At 42.0% G+C, this 22,968-nt stretch overlaps 1 protein-coding gene across 1 annotated transcript in view; it reads left to right on the top strand.

Moving 5' to 3' along the window:
• The window catches only part of SETBP1 (SET binding protein 1), a 150,251-nt gene that overhangs the window by 12,797 nt on the left and 114,486 nt on the right, over positions 1-22,968 (top strand). Inside the window, exon 2 of the mRNA XM_075186275.1 lies at positions 5,374-6,003. Coding sequence (XP_075042376.1) covers positions 5,512-6,003 — 492 coding nt within the window. The 5' untranslated portion in view covers positions 5,374-5,511. The remainder of the gene's footprint in view (positions 1-5,373; positions 6,004-22,968) is intronic.

Raw genomic sequence — 22,968 nt, 5'->3', positions numbered from 1 at the left:
CCAGCAGGATTTATTGGGTATCTGTTCTGGCCATAACCTGACTAGGACCCCATAGAGCAAGAAACCGGTTTTCACCCCCACCTCAGTTTAACAAAAAACCACAAAACGCGTTAGACCCAGTAGCCGTGACTCTAGATTGCCTAATGGATGATCTGGCTCTGTCTGATCATATATGTACTTGGCTTAAAATCACAAAAGGTAGCCAGAAATATAATGCAATATGTGGTGGTTGCTGGTGCGTAGGCACAAGCCATTAAGTTAGACATCTGGATGAGGACAGTCCCTTTACAGTAAACTTGCCCATCGCATTCTTTTACTGCTGCAACATAAAATTTGCAAACAAAACTTTCACTCTGATTTCTCACTGAATCAACAGTTCTCAATGTTTACATAGTCATAACTCCGTGCGCCCATGTGCTCGAAATGTACACAAATGTTTCTTGAAGCGTTGGCTGTATCCGCCAACACCACCTCCCCTGTTGTTGCGTTGTTGACTCTGTGTAAGTGTGCTTTAGCTTTTCGTCTTATACAGGCACTGACCATGATATTGCTTTGTGGCAGTGTCTGATTGTGTTTGCAAGACAGTGGTTGAGTCGTTATTAGAAAGTTAAAGGAGCAGATCCTGTGTGATCACATCTCTGTGTTCTTAAAAGCGCAATGTGGCCTGAAAACCAAAGGACGGGAACATCTTCTTGGTAACATTTTTTTTTTTTTTTTGTAGCTTTTCCTGTTACAGTTTCAATATGAGCTTTAATCTTTCAGCAACATCTTGTAAAATTAAGGCTGGGAGTTCAAGTCTGCATTGTAATCTTCATACCCTTTGTCCCATGTCTAGGGCTTGTTTCGTTATGTCATTGAAGAGGTGGGAGGCCTTTGGCTCACCAACTGTTGTGTACGTATAGTCTCCGCTGTCCCCCTTCCATATGTATAAGAAAGAGTTTGCTTAGGGTATGTAGAGGATTTTGGACTCCCATAATAATTTTATTGACCGACCGGACATAACCAAGGGTAATAACTGGTGACCACCAGCCAAAGTTTAGGAAGGTAGCACTGATGCTGGTCATGTGACTGGTCTGCATCACTGTAGACCATCAGCCGCAGAGTTCAAGAAGGGAGAGTGTGGATGCTGGTCATGCGACTGGTCGTCTTACCGCTAAGAGGGAGGTCTCCCCACAGGACTGGCTTTTTTTTATTTGGAGCCAGCCATGGTTCGGCATATTATTCTTGGCACAGAAAACGGCTCGGTATATTATTCTTGGCACAGAAAATGGCTTGGCATATTATTCTTGGTTACGGAAAACGGCTCAGCATATTTTTCTTGGCACGGATTGCGTCCCGGCATATTATTCTTGGCACGGATTGCTTCTCGGCATATTTTTCTTGCCACGGATTGCGTCTCAGCATATTTTTCTTGCCATGGATTGCGTCTCGGCATATTTTTCTTGCCACGGATTGCGGTTTGGCATATTTTTCTTGGCACGGAATGCGGCTCGGCATATTTTTCTTGGCACGGAATGCGGCTCGGCATATTATTCTTGGCACGGAATGCGGCTCGGCATATTATTCTTGGCACGGAATGCGGCTCGGCATATTTTTCTTGGCACGGAATGCGGCTCGGCATATTTTTCTTGGCGCGGAATGCGGCTCGGCATATTTTTCTTGGCGCGGAATGCGGCTCGGCATATTTTTCTTGGCACGGAATGCGGCTCGGCATATTTTTCTTGGCACCGAATGCGGCTCGGCACCCACATACAAAAAAATAGGAATAATAAACTCCAAATTCCCCTCAAAAAGAACACAGAAACCCTAATTATAATGAAATGTGTCTATATAGTAATGAACAATCCTTTATCTCCTAACAGAACATCCGCTATGTTTATTAGTAACAGAAGAGACCTGTCACAAACAGGTCCTAAGGGCGGGAGTTTCCTTCACACAATTGCACTTGTGTGTAAAGTGCTTTCACTCCTAGCGAGTGTGTCAGTTGGTGTCGTAATTTCAAGTGACAGCGTTTACACTAGAAGAAAGGAAATATATTGTTTTGCTGTTTTTATTATGCCCTGAAGGTTCACCGGCCACATTTGCCATAAATCCTGTGATCTATGTCTAGATATGTCCATGTATCTGCATTAATGAAGACGTGTCGCGGGCTTCACTGACTGCTGCAATCATTCTACCCTGGCAAGGTTTACTCCCTGCAGTTCTTGTCACAGTGCCGTAGGATAGATTACCAAAATAGCTTGAAAGTTAACTGTAAAACAAAATTATGATTTTATACCTGTATGAAGTATATCTCTGTAATGGTCAGGAAATTAGTTTCTTTGACCCCCCCCCCCCAAAAAAAAAAAATAAAAAAAAAAATATTACCTCAGCAGGCCTTAGTGACCTGTGGCTCCCCAGGTGTTGTGAAACTACAATCCCCAGCATGCTTTGCAAACCGGTAGTCAGTCGATAGCTGTCAGGGTATGCTGGGACTTGTAGTTTCACAACAGCTGGAGAGACACAGGTTGGCCCAGGCCTGCCCTAAAGTGAACTCTCCTGAATACAGTTTAGGAAGCCATCTTGTGGGCTAAACTAATAGCCATGAGGGAGTAGCCAATCATCTTGTGGCACCAGGTGAACTGAATACCTAGTTTCGTTCAGAAAACAAAATGGCTGCCTCTGTTGTGCATAAGCAGTGGCTGCACTTTAAAAGGACAGCAGGCGTTCAGTCAGTAGAGGGTATCCCAAGACTCTAAATAAGAGATGCTCTGACAAGTTTATCGACTTGAATCATACTTGCCAACTCTCCCAGAATGTCCGGGAGACTCCCGAAATTCGGTTCGGGCTCCCGGGCTTGTTGGCATTTCTACCGCATCCTGGATTTCACAGAGAATCGCGTCAAATGACGCGATTCTCGGTGATTGACGCCATTTTGGGGGGCGGGACGAGGCCAATCGCGTCATTTTGGCCCCACCCACCACGACGTAAATTACGTTTTCGCCCCCTCTCCCGGAAACTTGTTTCCGAGAGTTGGCAAGTATGACTTGAATCTGTCAAAAGTTAGTTTATGCAGTGATGTGTTCTGCAGCTTTTTATTGATCTTCAAACTATTGGTATAATTTGAGTCGCATAACGTAAAGTATTTTAGGCCTGGCCAACCTGTGCCTCTCCAGGTATTGTTAAACTACAATTCCCAGCATGCTCTGCCAGCGATCAGCTGTCAAGGTAAGCTGGTACTTGTGGTTTCACAACACTTGGAGAGTCTCAGAATGGCAGCCCCACATTAGATGTTCTGCAAATTGATTGACAAACATTTTCTGTACAGCGCTGCGGAATTGGTGGCGCTATATAAAGAAATGGTGGTGATATATTGTAGCTTATTTGTAAATATCTCTGACTTCGAATATGGGTAGGTGCAGATAGGGACAAACAGCCAGTGGTACAGGCCAGAAAGCCTGTCCTATTGAGTGAGTAGTATGTGTTATTAATACAAGGAATCATCTGCAATGCTGCGTTCCCACCACTCAAACAACGGATCAGAGAAACCATAAAAAAACAATTTCTAGGAAATGTTTGTCTGTTGGTAAACCCGATACAAGGTGAAGTAGCTGTGCTGACGGGCACACCCTCCGACTTCCTCACAGCTGTGCACTTGGCAGATTGACACTGGATCTTGTAGATTGCAGAAGCTCGGACGACTATCAGTTGAATTTCTGTGTATAAACATTTGATTATGATACTGATGATGAAATTAGTTGGGTTGATTGCACTTGTTGGATAGATGAGTACAAACATGATTAAACTATTTAAGTTTCTCCCATAAAAATCAATTTTACTGTCTAACTTCTCTTATCAGTAATAGCACCGTTTGCTGTAGTTAGCAGATCCCAGCACGTCCATATACTCGGGACCTCTGCCACCCGTGTTCAGGGCTGCTGGGCTAGGTCCTTGGCAGCTGTTTCAGATCTTCACGGCGAATCTGAGGCAGCTGCTCTGATGGAAAGTCTTAGAACCAGTGTCTCGTACCTCACCTGCTATAGAGAGGCCTCTGAAGGGGCAGGAAGGCATCTGTCCCCCGGGCAGGTCTCATAATGGGGCCACTTTGGGCTGGGTCACTGGGCCACCTGCATTCTTTTCCATTAAAATAGTCGAGTCTTGCCCCCCAGGGTAATATTTGCCAGCCCTGCCCTGGGCCTACGCATTGCTGAAATTGATAAGTAGGAGTCCTGGCTATATGTAAGTGCTGGGGAACTCCTAAATACAGAGACTGGTACTATTATTGGTAAGGGAAGTTATTTAGTACAACTTGAAATTAGGAATGTGGTTTTTCATCTAGAAAAGATTATTTTGGTATTTTTATTTTTTTTGTCTGCTGTTGTAGTGAACCTGCAACGTTTGGGTTCCGTTCAGTGATATTTTTTACTGTTTCAAGACATTAGATAGTTTGTTTGTGTTTTATACCAGTATGTTTTTTCTGGTTGCCTTTAAAGGTTTAATGGTCATATAGTATAAACTAAATAAAAAGTAACAAGGCTCCCAGGGCTTACTGTGGGGTAAGGTTAGAAAGGGAAGGTGTTCTTGTTTAGCTTTTCTTCTTTGGGTTGACTGCTATGCTGACTTAAGATTGTCTGACCCTCCCCCTGTCAGGTTTCATTTTGTGTTACCTTCTCTACAACTGTTAGTTCTGTGCATACAGGATTTAAATGCTTAGTGGCATCACAGGGGTGTGGCCAATGCTTAATGCTGTTGTAGTTGTGACCTTTATTGCAATGCATTATAGTATATGTAGTTTTATGCCACAATCCTTGCAGTACATCGCAGTGAGTTGTCTGCAGGCAGCTCATCAGTTATCAGTTTGACAAATAAATATTCAACGGTCACTGGGCTTCACTAGCCACATTGTGGTGTCAAACAACAACAGTTTGCCATGATCCTTGCATCACTTCTCTGTTATGATGTGTGACCCCTCTTCCCCAAGCAAACTGTATGGGGCTTCCTGCTGCCTCCATTCCCCTCCTCACATCATGTCACTGCCCCTGTCACATACAGCCCTGTCCTCACTAACACATCTCATCTCCTGATATACTCTGTGCTGCTGGGAACCCTGCTCCTTCCACCCTATAACTCTCAGTCTGTGGTTTCCTGCTGGCTTCATTCCCATCTCCACTTAGATTATCTCATTGGCTACAGGTTGTCCTGTCTTCACCCATTTTAAAACTAGTGAAATCTCAACAAGCTGGAGATGAAGATTGATAAAAATAATGTACTTTTAATATAGTCAAACGTGCAGATTAAAATTAGCCTTTATTGTTTTATGCAATAATCTGAAGTGTAAACTTCTTATGTTGTGTCATAAGTGGTGGTTCTCACTGTTTGTTTTCTATGTTTCAGATTTCATGTTCTCTCGTGCCATTGATGGTTTTGGAATCTTAAAGGCGATCATTTAAATACTGTTACTGCTTTAGACCATTTCGCAAGTCCACGTCCCGTATACTTTTGCGAAAAGTTAGTGGACTGTTTGGATTTGCCATGGAGCAACGAGAAAACGCAAGTGGCAACCGGCAAAGGTGTTGCGATGCCGATTTCCTGCCGTCTGGTTCATCTGTGAAGGCGCCGGCTATTTCTGGCTGTGCCGGAGGCGACTCCTTGATGCCAGCACCCGGGGCCACCAAGACTGGACCGGGAAACGGAGAATCGATGGAACCCGAGGAAGAGGATGAATTAGGTTCTGGCAGAGACGTGGATTCAAACTCCAACGCAGACAGCGAGAAATGGGTGACTGTAGACGGTTTGGAAGAACAAGAATTTTCTATCAAGGAGGCTAATTTCACCGAGGGAAGTCTGAAACTGAAGATACAGACCACCAAGAGGGCCAAGAAACCCCCCAAAAACCTGGAGAACTATATTTGTCCCCCAGAGATTAAAATTACTATTAAGCAATCGGGAGAGCAGAAACTCTCCAAGTCTGGGAAAAATAGCAAAACCGGAAAGGAAGACAAGAGGGATCACTCGAAAAAGAAGGTAAGGAAACCAAGAGGCTTGGGCTTTTTTGTTTTTCAGCTAAGCTGTATAAACTGAAGGGGGAATTATGTGTAAACTAAAGCTGGTCTGACATACAGTATCTAAAAAATATTTCCCAAGTATCAAATCTCTGGTTGTGTTCACCATTCTTTTTACTCTTTCAGCTTCACGTTTAATAATACTGGGCCTGATTTATTAAAGATCTTAACTTGAGAAACTTCTTATTTCAGTCTCCTGGACAAAACCATGTTACAATGCAAGGGGTGCAAATTAGTATTCTGTTTTGCACATAAGTTAAATACTGCCTGTTTTTTCATGTAGCACACAAATACTTGATAGCTTATTTGTACACTGAAATTTAAAGTTGATATTTGTGTGTTACATGAAAAAGCAGTCAGTATTTAACTTATGTGCAAAACAGAATACCAATTTGCACCCCTTGCATTGTAACATGGTTTTGTCCAGGAGACTGAAATAAGAAGTTTCTCAAGTTAAGATCCTTAATGAATCCGGCCCACTCCCTTTAAGGAATGGGTGTTAACAATGACTGCAGGGATACTTTTGTGAGGTGGGGGCTGCAATGATAAAGGAATACAGCACCCAAAGGTGTAAAAAATGGGGATATTGACCTCACATCATAGAAACAGCCACCAATATTTATGGTCCTGCAGACATACCACTGGCTCCTTCTGAATATACTTATTACTCTCATGAGCACAAATTGGCCGGTTCCTTGGTGTGTAGGTGACCGGTACCTTTTACGAAGTCCTAATTGAAATGCTGCATATACATAATTAAATTGTCGGTAAGAGAGATTGGTAGCTTTGCAGTATTATAAATCTACCTTATTTTAGTTTAATACAGTGTAGCCCTGTAGTTTCCTGTTCCATCAGGCCCGTAGTATGATGTCTGTTCTCTTGTGGTTCCTGGTAAATAACCTGTATATTTGGCTTGGCCTTTGCAGGAATGAAAGAAAACATATATACAGCGTTGACTTTTTTTTTTTTTTTCTAAAGTATGTCTCCTAGGATATCTATACAGTAAGTTATGGGCAGTAAGACATTTTATCCAACCTGAAGTGACCTGATTGAGACAACACAATTACGGAGTCTAATCATTGTCTAATCACATGTACTCATCGTTTTCTCTTATAGTGATGATGTACTTAGCTAAATTACTTTGTCAAAATCCTTCTACATTGTTGGCCCTAATATGTTAGTAAATGTGTAGCCTCTACTCTTGGAAAGCGCATTTTAATTGTACCCAAATTATTCCTGTGTTCAGTTACTGTTTCCATAGCACAATCATGACGTCATTTCTATTAACCCAATAGCCAAATGAACCTGACTGATCAAAGCCAATATCCGAATGCTTGATAAAAGTTTTGGCATATTTCTGCTGTATGCAATTTTAAGACATAATGTTAATGACATACCTTTTAAACAGTATTGAGTATTCTGTAATATGTCATTACCATTTCTTTTCTTTTAATATTTTGCTATAACTGTTTTTAAAGCAAACTAATAGAGGATATATTTTTATACTGGATTATCATTCCTAAGAAAGAGGAAGAAAAAAAAAAGAGTGACCTGGAAACACAATTCTTTCTGCTACTTTGTTTCTTCTGAATGATTCCTCTGATCTTCCTGAAAGTGGTAATGGAAAGTACTACGGAATATAATGGCGTTATATAAATAAATATCACCCAGATGCATGTGTTTGTATTTAGTGTGTAGGAAGCTTGAATTTACCCATAAGTTAAAATCTTCAGCAATACTCAGAACTTATTATTTTATAGGATAGTGTACCGTGGTAGCTATGTTCTGTAACCTAGGCAACCAGTATCCATTACTCTGTCTAGTGTGGTTGCTATGGGTTACCGCATGCTGTGCTACTTGCTCTGGGTTATTGAATGAGACTGTTTCCGATCTGTTGGTTGTTTGGATAGTTGATGGAACATAATGGCATAAAAGCTACTGTTATATCACTTGCGTAGGCAATACTTATTGATTACCTGCAGCGGAAGCTGCCATGGTTGATGCCTTTGAGTGACTCCTGTCGAAATGTACTTGTGGCATCCTAGTCAGCGTTCTTAAGGATATTTTTTTAAACCGCAAGATCCATTTTTATTTGCAATACTTGCCCCCCCCCCCCCCCCCCCCAAAATTGATACCAATAGAAGGTGTTTGTGCAGTCTCTGAGTTGCAGTATTTGTTTAGAATGTTGAGTTCACTGGAAATCCTTAAACCGATGAGTTCCATCCGTGGAATGTTTCTGACGTCAGCCCCGTCTCCTGCGCACAGCAGTCTATTAATACAATCAAAGTAATTCTGTCATTTTACTTGGAAGTGGATGTTTACGTACTGACTTTTAATTAGATTAAGATTAGTGCATACCGTTTATTTTATGTATATTACACGATGATATCTGAATTCTTTGAATAAGTAGTGTCAAAGCAAAGGGTTTATTGTGGATTGTGTCATAAAACCTGTGTTTTATTTATACAGTAAATAGATGTATGGTGATGCACTGATTAGATAGTCAAGCGTTAAGGAAAAATGTTTTACCCTTACAGAGTATATTGGCTGTTATGTTAGATTTGCTGGGTACTCCTGGCCTAATAACCGTTTGCAGGGTGATGACGACCATGCAAGGATCAGTTCCGTACCGCCTGCCTGGAGATTTTACTCTCGCTGAAACAATTGGTTTGTAAACTAGAGGAATGGATTTTCTTCCCTGCTGATATTTTCAACCACATTTCGCTCCTAATGTTTATATACGCCTGGGTGGCATGAATTCTCCTGTATCGATGCAGATAACGCCGGGGGGGGGAACCGCAGAAAGTTGGAAAAGTCATTTAGATAACAGCATGGTGGCGTCCAGGGCCGGCAGTGTCACCGCTATGAAAGGCTGGGGATTATCCTTCCCAACCGGTATCCTGAATGGAAAGAGGAGCATTGTTCAATAGCCTTGTTTTGCTGATCACCATTAACTGTGACAGAACACATAGTAACCGGTGCTGAGGAAGTTTTATAATATATCTGGGGCACGATTGGGTTGCTCTATTTTTTTTTTTTGATGAGTTTATTTTTTCCGTAGATAGATCTGTAATGTCGTCCCTGTGCATCCTTTATTTATTGTTTATTCTGCTGATAGTCCGTGTTTTAAATCACCCTTGTGAATGGGCACATTGGGAGCAGATTTGGCAGGTGCGTTTTAGTCCCCCCCCCCTCTAGTGGCGGCAGGTGCGTTCTAGTCCCCCCCCCTCTAGTGGCGGCAGGTGCGTTCTAGTCCCCCCCCCCCCCTCTAGTGGCGGCAGGTGCATTCTAGTCCCCCCCTCTAGTGATGGCAGGTGCATTCTAGTCCCCTCCCTCTAGTGGCGGCAGGTGCATTCTAGTCCCCCCCCCTCTAGTGGTGGCAGGTGCATTCTAGTCCCCCCCCTCTAGTGGTGGCAGGTGCGTTCTAGTCCCCCCCCCTCTAGTGGTGGCAGGTGCATTCTAGTCCCCCCCCCTCTAGTGGCGGCAGGTGCGTTCCAGTTCCCCCCCCCCCTCCTCTAGTGGCGGCAGGTGCGTTCTAGTCCCCCCCTCTAGTGGCGGCAGGTGCGTTCTAGTCCCCCCCCCTCTAGTGGCGGCAGGTGCGTTCTAGTCCCCCCCACCCCACCCCTAGTGGCGGCAGGTGTGTTCTAGTCCCCCCCCCCCTCTAGTGGCGGTAGGTGCGTTCTAGTCCCCTTCCCCCCCCTCTACGCTCAAGTCCCAGCCAGGGGCATTCTCAGCAGACTGGTTCTAGTCCCCCAAGGGCGGCAGGCATGTTCTTGGCAGGTGGGCTCTAGGCGGCAGACGAGATTTCCAGCCAAGCTATTCTCTTAAACTGGTGGAAATTGTTCCTTGACAACTCCGTGGTGTATTTCGCAGCATCTGTCCCATTCTCGGGGGTAAATGCATCAAGCTGAGAGTTTTCCAGCGGGTTTGAAAAACCAATCAGATTCTAGCTATCATTTATTTAGTACATTCTACAGAATGATCGCCAGAATCTGATTGGTTGCTATAGGCCGGAAAACTCTCCGCTTGATACATTTACCCCTCAGTGTTGTTGTCTCTCCCTGTTGACTGGCAAAATAGTAAGGCATAGGGAGGACTTGCACCTGTAGAATAAGATGCTTCTGTTGGAAGTAATAAAAATCTACATCTGGGTAGAGTTCCCCTTTAAGGGTGCTGTACTATATATTGGGTGTTGAAGACACGTGATTAGATGGTTCTGCAACTAACCAATTACTGCAGCACTTGGGACACCATTATCACCCCAAACTACACTCGGAATTCCTCCTCTGAGCTGCTAATAATGATTGTTGGACAACTCAATCTTGATCAACACTTACACTGACAACCTGAAACTAATTAGTTTATATACCACTTATATTTTATTCATGGGTCATGGAATCTAATAAGGTTCATATGTTAGTACAGTGGAATAATATTTAGACCTCAATGGAATTCCTGGAGCTCCTCTCTCCATTTCCCACGTGCTGTAAAACAATGATTCATAGGCACACTAAAGATTTCCCGTCCATGTACATCGGTCTTGTCTTCCATCCTGCCATCAAACACATGTTTTCATCATTCGTCTTGCTGTGTTCTTGGCACACCCGCCTTTTATCCTGGTATGAATGGATATTCCGCAGACCCAGCTATGCTTCCTGTAATATCTCTCTCATTTCCAGTTGCATCGAAAAACTTTCTCCTTCGTTTTCACATACATCCTTGACGAGTTTGAGACTTTGTTGAAGCACACGTTCCCATTGTTGCGGTTTTAGTAGAAAGGAAGAAGAATGTACTTTTCTGACAGTAAACCTTTTGTGATAACCTCCGGGAACAACACAATGGCGAAGAACTTGACGGTTACACTTTTTATGTCAAATGTGATGTGTAGGCTCTTGTCTATTTCAGGTTATTTAGACTTCACAGCGTTTTCTAGCCGGCCGGGTGATTGTTTGAGGCAGCTAAAGATGGTTTAATGAACCACTCGCTGAGGAGAAGCATCGCCTCCTTTCAAGGTGGAAAATGTTAAAAATAAATCGCCACGTGACTTGCCAATCTTTCGTTAAATGATGTTCTGGAAAGTAGAAAGTGTTTTTGGAGCATTTTTATATTTTTTACAGTGCACTTGTCCGCTAAACACAGCGGAAGCAGCCATTTTCTGGGCTCAACCAATATTTATGAGCGCAATGTCTGTGATTTCACTTGGAGCTGGTGACAATGTGCCTCATGCCGGCATAGATTAATTGCAAAATTATAAGCCGTGTTCTCCGAAGTATTGGTCCAGACAGCAAAATGGGTCCATTTCCAGATGTTGTAGTTGGATATTCACAGATATCGGGTGCATGTTTGCCAACTGACAGTAAATTTACTGACATTAATAGAAATGTGAGTTTTCTGTCTATAAGAAGTCTAATATATTAATAACCATTAGGACACACTCTGGCAGATATGGCTTGGCTGTTTTCAGTCCTCTATGCTGCTAAGTTTTGCTTTTTGATATGTTTTAGAATTCCATAATTATATAATAACTATATGTTGAGGTTTGATGAACCTGCTGTAGAGTTAGGGTGACATTTTATTTAATAAAGATGGAGAGAGATGGTTACGGTAGCCCAACTCTGCAAAAACAGATGGTGGAACTGATGTAGACCTTTCGTGTTGTTGCATTACAGTTGAACTGTAGCTCAACAAAAATATCCAACTATGCTCCGTGATATAAACACATGCCTGAAAGGCACAGAAATAATAAAGCTACATAGTGAGTGAACGCTGCGTGAAGTCACGCCAAAGCTGGTTTATTACATTTATTAAAATGTGAAAATAACTTTTAAAGGGGGCACAGATACCAAACTGTGTCAACCAAAGGTTCCCCTCCACCCCCATCTCTTAACGAAGCAAGCTGCGTATACCGTGCCGGGAGATCAGAGCAACCTCCAAACGTTATCTCTTTGGTTTGTATTCCTCCAGCTATTCCCAGGTGCATCAGTGAAATATGTGCTGCTAAGAATAGGAATGTACAAACGTTTCAACACATTTTTCCATTTGATGATTCATAAGGCGACCGCATTCCACGTGGACAGAACTCCTAACACGATGGTGGATTCATCCAGCTGGCTGTTATCTTCCTTCCCTCTGTCTGTTGGACGCTGGGGCAGCACTAGGCACCATCTGCTCAACTGGACGCTGCCATGAATCTGGGGAGGGGGGGCGGGGGGAGGAGATACCAATAGCTCTTTGTGGAGCGCAGGGATAAAAATAAGGGCCGTTGTGTTTGTAGAGCCTGAGAGTGTCTGGTATTGTGTTCCTCTCTCCCGAGGGGAGGTTGTCCCTTTCTTCTCTCGTCTTTGATTCATCTCCCTGCCACTCTGAGAACAAGTCAGAGGTTGCAGCTGCCATTGTCAGCTGTACACGGGGTGTCCCCTATTCTGCGAGCTGCATGTGTTACTCCAAGGATGGAGACGGCTCAGGCCGCTTTCCCATGTGTCCATTACAAAAAAAAAATAAGCTGTTTTTTTTCCTCTTAGGGCTGTTTTAGAAGACCACAGAGTTTGCATGATATTTTGCATGTTGTGTGTGTATATAATTGTGTGTTCTTTATTGTATTTTTTTTTTTTTACATTTTATTAGATCACGCTGTTAAATTTAAATATTTAGCTCCGCAAAGTGGCTTCCTTCATGTTGGAAGAAAGAGATTGCCTTGTGTAGTTGTACATTGACTTTTTATTTTACAACGTATTGGGCCCTCTGGCAGTCTTTTTTTTTTTTTTTTTTTTTTTTAGATTTGCATTTATCATTCAGAACAAGGGTTAAGCAGATGAAGTTTTGCATTCTGGCTTGTTGAATGCTACAGCATACAAGCTGGAGATTAGCATACAACTGTTCAGTCAGTCTATTTGTTGCTTTCGGCAAGAACGGTTCTTGCGTTTGAAAGACTTTAAATCAGATTTTGCAGCCCTTTCAGTTCGACTTCATCTACTTAAATAAAATCTAAGGAAAAAAAAAAAGAGTAGAACTGCGTATTTGCATTCAGGCATCTGCTCGGGATCGTTTTATCTGGGCAGCTGATCGGGACGGACAATGGTGGATATTGAATTAACTGTCATTGCATAAAAAATTAGTAAATGAAATCGAAACTCAATAGAGCTTTTGTAACCCTATACTGCAGTGCTAGAAATTTCATCCCATACAAGCACATGGCTCTCAACTGTGACTGATCACATTTGTGTCTGTGAAACTAGCTTCTGACGGCCCTGAACTTTATCTGCCAACTGCTTGAGGATTCAAGGTCGCCGTGACCTTGCTGATGACAAGATTTTTTTTCTTTCCTATTTCACATCCTGGTGAAATGTCTTTAACGCCAGGGAGGAATACACCTTAACACTTGGCTGTAATGTGTTTATTTCAAAGTAACAAAGATAAGGATTGGTTAGAAGAATCATTGACGCTTCTGCATTTACGTTCAAGAACATGAAGAGATGTTTTGACGGATATCTTAAAATATTAATTGAGCATTTTATGAAGAATAGTAAGAGACAGTAAAACCAATCTGATACAAGGTATATAATCTATAATGTGCCTGGAGAGGTTCTGCGGATTTGAATAAGTGGAGATGTTGCCTATAGCAACCAATCAGATTCTCGTTATCATTTATTTAGTACATTCTACATAATGACAGCTACAATCTGGTTGCTACAGGCAACATCTCCACTTTTCAAACTTGCTGTGACTGGATCACTTATAAATAACTTATGGTATAAATTTATTTAAAGGAAATAGTGCAGGGCGCTTATTTATATAATTGCATATGCACTTATTTTTGATATTGTGTATATTTTGGTAAGGGAAATCTTCAATTCTGAGACCAGAGTAAGAAATTTGTTTCTTGTTTAACCTTGCTAGAGGATATGCATTATTTCTTAAGGTATATATCTGATACAATAAGCCTTTGTGGATGAAAGTCTTTTGTGTGTTGTGATGTGGGGAAGTGGCTTGTTTGAGGTTTGCACCTTTTGTTGGGAATGTGTATCTGGACTGTCTGAAGAGGGGCTCCATGCTAATTAGATCTTTTGATTTGTGAAGGTCCAACATTGAAGGCAGGAACTTTTAATTAAGACTGGCTCCTAGATTCTTTGCATCTAAAAACCAGATGCAGGACATCACAGCATCTCAAGAATTTCATAGATAAGTGTAAATACTGTTGGCTTTGCAGTGCATGTAAATCCATGTTTGTGTAAACACATTGCATTCTGATTCTAAAATAGCCTGTGTCCAAATCAGTATAAAAAGCACTGTCTTGTACATTCTTCTTTTTTCATCTGACCTTAGCACTGGTACTTCAACCAGTGTGAGAGCAAATAAACATCACTTGCTTCAAAGACCTGTTTGAAAACATCTTCAATATTGCTGTATTCCTGTGACCTGCAGATTAGACCCTAAATGTAATCCATTCTCCGGCTGTTTCTGAAGTTTGGACCCAGCTTTTCTGGTACAACTGCTCTGCCTGCTAACCTGCAGCTCTGGTGATAGGCCAGGGGGGGATTCATCCACAGCAAACCTGATCCATAGTAAGATGTCAGGAGTAACAGCCCAGGTACACTAGCAACGAGATACGCTAGCAGAGTCAGTTAGTCAGAAGAAACCCAGTTCTGGATGCCGGTAAGGAGTCCAGGGGTGGCAATATTTGTAAGCCCCTCCTACTGCGGCAAGAGGGCGCATTTGGGATAACAAAAGGAAACGGTGGCAAAGTAAGCCCAGCTGGTTTCCAGCAGGAACAGACAGGGTGGCATAGACGGCCCATCCTATCCTGTCACACCCGTGGTTTAGTACATATACCCGCTACATCTTTTTACCCTTTCATAAATAGGCCCTATATGATAGTCAATATGTCAAACATTCTCCACGACCTCAGGTGTTTGTGGGAGGCATGGAAAGAAAATATTATAATGCAGATGATGATATAGATTAGTGCCCTGTAATCATTGCTCTGTTTTCCTCTCTCTCGCTCAGCAGCTATTTCCATTCTAGAACAGTGTTTATCAACCTTATTTTAGCTTCTACTCCCATGTGATGGTGAATTTATACCAAATACCCCCTAAAGCATATTCGTTTATACTGGGTACCTCTTAAGCTGAGTAATATCATAGTAAAATGAATGCACTTAGGTGTTTTTTTGATTTCTGACATGCTCCTTATAAGTTTCACATATGCTTTATAATTTTACATGTACAGATTATGTTTAATCTGCGGTGTCCCTTGGGGTACGCTTGTCACAAGTCACGTTCTTCTGGCAGATCCCTGTGGTTTGTATTAGTGTGAAAAGCTTCTGAACCCGACGGTCTTAAGTCGTGTTCTGTTTGAGACCCAGCTTGAGAGAAACGGGAGCCCTTTCAAATATAATGTGAACATAGAAATTAATGGCAACTTCTTGAAACTGAAACTCTAACCTATAATAATCTTCGGAGCTTTGTGGTTTAGGTGCTGACTACAAAGACTGAACGCGATTAGGTAATATGTTGACATGTATGGGAACAACGTGATCTTTAGACAGGCAAGGAAAGTGTGTGTGTGTGTGTGTGTGTGTGTGTGTGTGCTCAGGTGTTTGTCCAGCTCTTCTGCCAGCTTTATATTCTTGATTTGAGACCTGGGGGTAAATGTATCAAGCTGCAAGTTTGTGGCAGGTTTAAAAAGTGGAGATTCTGCCTACAGCAACCAATCGGATTCTAGTTATTTATTTAGAAAAGGCCTGTCCAACCTGCGGCCCTCCAGGTGTTGTGAAACTATAAGCCCCAGCATGCTTTGCCGGTAGACAACCAGTTGACAGCTAGAAGGGCATGCTGGGACTTGTAGTTTCACAACACCTGGAGGGCCGCAGGTTGGACAGGCCTGATTTAGAACATTCTCCAAAATAACTAGAACCTGATTGGTTGCTATAGGGAACATCCACACTTAATACATTTGTCCCCTGGTTTGTGTTTCTTGGGGATAATCACTGGACTTTGACAAATCACAGGAAGAAATGGGGGCAATCCTTGTATTGGAGGTGAGCAATGTAGGGTGAAGGTTGGACCTGATAGAACATGGTATGACCCATCAAGTCATATAAGGAGAACTTGCACATCTGCCCCGTGTCCCTCAGCCAGCCCTTTGTGGCTATATAGCATTGACTGGGGTCCCCCAATGGTTGCTGGGGAAAATGTTTCCATAGGACGACATCGGACCCCTGACTTTTTTTTTTTTAATAGTCACTTGCACATCACTTCGGTTCCACTCTAGAACTTGATTGTTCCTTTGGAATGTCTCTGGCATATTTTAAAACAGGCATGAAATAAAAAATGATGTGTATTACCTAACCAACTATAGGAGCATTATATGCGGCACGAAAAGGACTAAAGTAACCGGGTGTCTGTTTTACTTAAAAAGAAAAGTCACAAGATAATATTTTACACTCCGATATGATTGATTAGTTGATAGCAATTGCATGGCAGGTGTAAGGTAGAAGCAACACTTGACTCTCCCTCTGTTGTGGAACTACAGGCCCCAGCATGCATAGCAAGTGCATGCTGGTAGTATTATTTCTTCAGATGCTGGAGAGCTACGTGTTGCCTACCTCTGTTACTGCAATGGTTTCCTTCCAAGCCTGATACACAACAGAATGTGGACACAATAGCTAGCAATCCACGTTTCATATTGCATCCAACACGTTTCTACTTACCAGCAGTGTGTCTTTAAATGTCACCAGGACAGCAAAGGTCATCTGAACTTTGCATATGTTCGACACATTGTATGCTGTTTGCATTTTGTTTTTACAGAGCTTTGTGGTTTTCTTTGCAAAGAAAAAGCTACTCGGATATGCATAGAAAATGTTTAAGTACATTGTGGTCAGCGCACTTCCTCTTAACTCTTTCCTGCCCTGGAGCCCACCGTATCTTGTATGTTATAACACACATAACATATGTCCTCACTCGTTTAACTTCTTCCAGTTATGACCCTTTATATAGACGAGATCTCCTCCCACAGAGTAACTTATTTTAAAGCAATAAAATACGGATATGTTGAATCCAGGGTCCAGTTCTGGCAGCTACCACCAATCCTTCTGCAGTTTCCAGTTCCTGGATCATAAGGCTTAATACTTGCAACTTTTGGCAGACCTCTATAAGGATGTGTCTTGTCTGCCTGTTCTCGTAGCCCTAGCAGCATGTTCATCCATTATGTAACCCCCACAAATCCTGATTTTTCACAGAACCGTTCCAATTTTCTGTGAACAAAAAAGGCCTGTACTATTGCATTGGCTCTCTGGCCCATAGTGCATACTTGCCTACCTTTCTGTTTGGTTTTTTTTAACTCCGGGAGATCCCGGTAGAGGGGTATGGCTGGAGGGGGTGGGGGTCGCGGGCAATTACGTCAGTTTGGCCCTGACCCGGCGATGAAATCAAAATTTTGTTGCCGGAGGTGGGGCCAAATTAACGAGATTCCCCGCGAATCGCGTCATCGAGGCTGACCTCCTGCCCACTTCACTAAGAAAGGAAGACTTGCCTGCTCATCTGGGAGACCTAGCCAGAATTCGGGAGTCTCCCGGACATTTCAGGAGAGTTGGCAAATATGCCATATTGTTAATCAGGTATAACTTTTTTTCTATTATCATTGTTTATTTATATAACACCAATCATATTCTTTCACCAAAATGTTAAGTGCTGATACATAAGTTACCTTCGGCTGATAAGATAGGGTTATGAAAGGTGCCTGCAACTGATCTTTAGATCATTTTGGGGGTCAGTGAAGTTTGAAATGTGTTAATGGTCACTGATGTTTTAAAATCCATTTTTAATGACGCTTTATTATTGAAATACTATCCGCAATTAACATTTAGAAGTGTAGTAATTTTCTGAATTACTATTTTCCATAAATTAATGATTTATTTATTTATTTTTTTGCATCCAAAAAGAGGTTCATTAGAAAGTTTGAAAAACCCATCGCAATTCTTAGTTTGTGCAGCCCGCAGGGAGGATTTGCAAATGATTGCTGAAGCTTATTAAAACCATGCAATACATGTAAACAAATACGTTCCACAAATACATCACATTTCCAAATGCACTGTTACACAATGCGCTGCCACCGTTAATATTTATTGTGCGGGGTCAAAGGGGGGCGCGGGCGGCAGGGCCTCTGATCTGTCCTGGAATGTGAACATATTTCTAGAATGTAACATGGTTGTAAATTATAGTTATGTCTCTCTGAGAATAACCTACTGCGATACAAAAAAAAAAAAGCTGTAAATACCGTTACCGCCTTTTAGCTGTTAGTCACTTCTGCCTCCCCTTGTACTGGCGTGGGGGAAAAAGGTTTAGCACAGAGCTTTTGAATCTTAAAAATGTGGCAAAGGGGAACACCTCCTATATTTGGTGTATTTCTTTTAAACAAACAAATCTGAAAGAATTTAAATATTTTGACCTATTGTAGAATAGGGTCAACAGTTCTGTACTCCATCATCATTATCTATTTATATAGCGCCAGCAAATTCTGTAGCGCTTTACAATTGGGAGCAAACATTAATAAGACAATACTGGGTAATACATACAGACAGAGGTAAGAGGGCCCTGCTCGCAAGCTTACAATCTATGGGACAATGGTTAGATACACAGGTGTAAGTGCTACATCATATTGTACACTGGACTAGCTAGAATGCAAAGGTAAAAGTACTGAGTGGGCTGTGTGTGTAGCAATGTTAGTCAGAGGGTTGTTGTCTTGTGTTAGTTGTGCAGAGGGTGGTAATAGGGTAACCTAGGGAGATTAAGATGATGGTTGAGGAATATTATAAGCTTGCCTGAAGGGGTGGGTTTTCAGAGAACGCTTAAAGGTTTGAAGGCTAGAGGTAAGTCTTATTGTGCGAGGGGGCGGGGAATTCCATAAAGTGGGTGCAGCCCGAAAAAAGTCTTGTAACCGAGAATGGGAGGATGTGATGAGAGTGGAAGAGAAACGCAGAACGGAGATGTCGTACTCCCCAGGGTTGTCAAAACAACTGTGTTTACAGAAGTTGCTCTCTGAGCGCTGCCATATTTGACTGAACATTTGCCCTAGAACTCTGTAGAACTTGTCCCCCTTCTATTCCTCCCCTCCCCCCCCTCCTTCTGATCAGCATTTTAGGCTGGCTGTTGGTGACAGGCTGCTCTCCAGTGCTTCTGCAGGGAACCATTAGAACAGATTCCTGGTGACGGTATCTCTAATGGACCAGCGTCTGCGTTTGGAGCAGCTCTCCAGCATACGGAGATCACTGTGATGTAGGTATATGTGAGACTTCACTGTACAATGGATCCTGGGTCCCATAATATGTACTACAGAGGAGAAGGAACCATAGCGGGTCACGGGCACAGGATGGCAATCTGTGGCTATGTACAATGCTTGGATTAATTATATATGACCCATTGTTGGTAATAATGCTATGATACCTATCTGTAAACGCCACCATATCTCACGAAATGAATGTGCCGCTAATTCCATGGTACAAGATTTCCTTTTTCTATATGTAGTTCCACTTCAGACAGACAGATAGTAATTCTGTGTCCTAGCCAGTGTGGGAAATTGCCATTGGTGCTCTGTGACCTACGAGTGACGTCTTCGTATCTGCTCCTGTTAGATCTCACAGGTTAGACTGGGTGATGAGAAGGGGGCAGAGAGCGGTTGGCAATGAGTGGTTTGGACCTCTGAAATAAAAGTGTTTGTTTATTGACAGAGTTGAGTGTTGATGCGATGGCACAATCTCATTGTACCCTCATGCAGCGGTGTACTGGAGAAGCTGCTTAGTAATGGGAATCAGACAGGACGAAAAACTCAAACACTGGTGATTTAAAAATATTTGTACAATTTCATTTTCAAAGTAAAAACATATCTGACGTCTTGAATCATAATACATTATGTGTATCTTGTACACGATGACCGTAATGTGTGAAGAAAACGCGTATTACCAGTGAGACAGGGGTGGCCGTATTAGCGTTCGATCTGCTTTTTAACTGCAAACACTGGAGCAGTGATGGGCAACAGGCAGCCCCCCCCCCTCCCCCCGAGCCTTCACCTGCGGCCCCCACCTCCTTCCTGCTTAATTAAGATTTCTTTGTTATAGTTTGTGACACTTGCTTAAAAAACCTGCTGGGGTGTTATTACAGATAGGTGTCTCTTTTATTGACTGGGTGTATTCATTTACCTTGTTGTTGACATTAAAGGTAATCTGTGGCCCTTTTTGCAGGTTAGAGGGGCCCCTGAGGTATATCAGGCTGCCCATTGCTGCATTTGAGGTATTTCGCTGGGTTTAGAATGTGTGAGATTGAAGTGATTCCACAATCTACACACAGTGCATTAAACCAGCATTGATCAGTTCTCTAGGAACTAGTACGTAGGCGAGGGGCGCTCTTTAAATTTAAACCTCCTCTTCTCCCAACCAAAGCTCAGTCATTTCCTGCACACTATAGTCTGTGTTTATCAAGTGCATTTTCATTTAAGTGGAAATTTTAGGTATGGGTAAATCCTTTTAAAGGACCACTAGCCTTTGAAATGCAAGGTGCCTTCTATAATATATACTATTACTGACTCTTTACTAATGTATTTATACAAAATGTTCAATAATAATTTAGCAAACATGTTTAAGTAAAGAAATAAATGTGTTATTCATGGTGGAATATTTTTTTTTTCCATGCATGTCAGTGGGTTTTCCACCTTCAGATAACTTTTAATAGTAACCTTGTGTCATATGTCAGGATTCTTAACTGATGATATCACTGCACAGTTGAAAGCAAATAATGAATTCTAAAATTATGCATTTTAGTAAAAGTAAAATGCAGTCTTATTTCAGTCTCCTGGACAAAACCATGTTACAATGCAAGGGGTGCAAACTAGTTTTCTGTTTTGCACATAAGTTAAATACTGACTGTTTTTTCATGTAGCACACAAATACTTGATAGCTTATTTGTACACTGAAATTTAAAGTTGATATTTGTGTGCTGTGCTACATGAAAAAACAGTCAGTATTTAACTTATGTGCAAAACTGAATACTAATTTGCACCCCTTGCATTGCAACATGGTTTTGTGCAGGAGACTGAAATAAGAAGTTTCTCAAGTTAAGAACCTTAATGAATCGGGCCCAATAACTCTCTCTGCTCGGACACAAACAGAGGCATTCCAATATTTTCACTCATCCTATTGGTGCAAAAATACACTTTGTTTATGCAGAACTTTTGGTGACAAGTTACCATCCCTTAATTTATCAATGGTTTCAAACATATGAGCTAAAAAAGACCAGTTGTTATGAAAAAAAGGAAGGAGGGCAATTTAAAAATGGTTTATAGTTTTAGGAATTTGGACCGTATTAATGGGTATTTTTCCTATGAGCACTGTACAGGCTGCCTACTAATAACACAGACTATATCGTGCAATAACCGCAGCTAGTATGACCAGAAATATACTGAATAGGTTAATGATAAGGATCATTGTGAGACATATATATATATATATATATATATATATATATATATATATATATATATATATATATATAATCCAGTTGGAAAACTAGTATTATGTGCCCACCAATAGAGAACCAGTTTATCCGCCTCAAAGGTAGATCTGGTCCAGTTTGGCCACCTACGTATGAGACCAGCTTAGGTTTCAATAAGACACCTTTACTGCCCTTCTCCTTTAAACACATTTGATGCTGAGTCTGCAGAACTTACATAAACTAAGGATTAACCCGCGGAGGTTACGAAAGACATCGATATGACAAATAAGTAATTAAAAATAAAATCGCAAACATGGGCAGGAACTTATTTTCTTTTTCCCAGGCACCGCCCAAACTGTTTACGAGCACAATGGTGGCAGGCGACCGGCGTTGTCTCGGGTATGTTCATTCTTGACACGGAGACATCCAAGTAGAAAGCCCATCTTGGGCAGGAAGATGATTTATGAGACGTTCACACTCTAGCTCTTTGCACTATAAAAGTGTTTAGTGTCTGTCTGCACAGACTGAGAACTGGTCGGGTTAGTTTGTGGTTATTAAATGTGGCTTAGTTCATGTGTTAATCCTGACAAATTTGGAAATCATGGCAGGTATTGTCATAGCTACTAGCAGATCTCACTGATACATGTGGTTATTGTGGAAGGTTTGCAGATTATTCGCTCACAGGCTCTCACGGTATATGTTTGTACACTAGTAGTGTTTAATATAAAGTACCGCTGACAACAAAAACATTGAAGAAGGGGCCTTTAGACCTCAAATGTTCACATGTCAATTACTGTTTGTCTCCTAATTATATGTATGTCTCCCCTTTTGCCTGCTTTCTCCAACGGTATACCCTTCCCCCATTGACATAACCCACCTCTATGCCAGGCCTGGCCAACCTGTGAATCTCTGGACGTTGTCAAATTACAAACCCCAGCATGCTTTACCAGTAGATAGCCAGCTGGCACTTGTAGTTTGGCCACACCTGCACTTGGCAATGTCATCATCAGCTATTTATATAGCGCCACTAATTAAGCAGCGTTGTACAGAGAACTCGCTCACATCAGTCCCTGACCCATTGGGGCTTACAGTCTAAATTTCCTAACATACTCACCCTCATAAAGAGACAGTGAGAGAGAGAGAGAGACTAGGGTCAAACTGATAGCAGCCAATTAACCTACCAGTATATTTTTGGAGTGTGGGAGGAAACCGGAGCACCCGGAGGAAACCCATGCAAACACGGGGAGAACATACAAACTCCACACAGATAAGGCCATGGTCGGGAATTGACCTCATGACCCCAGCGCTGTGAGGCAGAAGTGCTAACATTTTACCATTCCTGATTCCTTGTCCTATTTCTTACTTCCGTGCTGTATCCTAGATATCCCAAACAAACAGAGACGCTTAACACGCATATTCTCTGTGCCATAAAATGCCAGATTCCTCTC

Source organism: Mixophyes fleayi, chromosome 1 (genome assembly GCF_038048845.1).
Source record: "Mixophyes fleayi isolate aMixFle1 chromosome 1, aMixFle1.hap1, whole genome shotgun sequence".
Classification (NCBI taxonomy): Eukaryota; Metazoa; Chordata; class Amphibia; order Anura; family Limnodynastidae; genus Mixophyes; species Mixophyes fleayi.
Note: the sequence above shows the minus strand (reverse complement) of the source record. Positions and strands in the feature narration are given on the sequence as shown.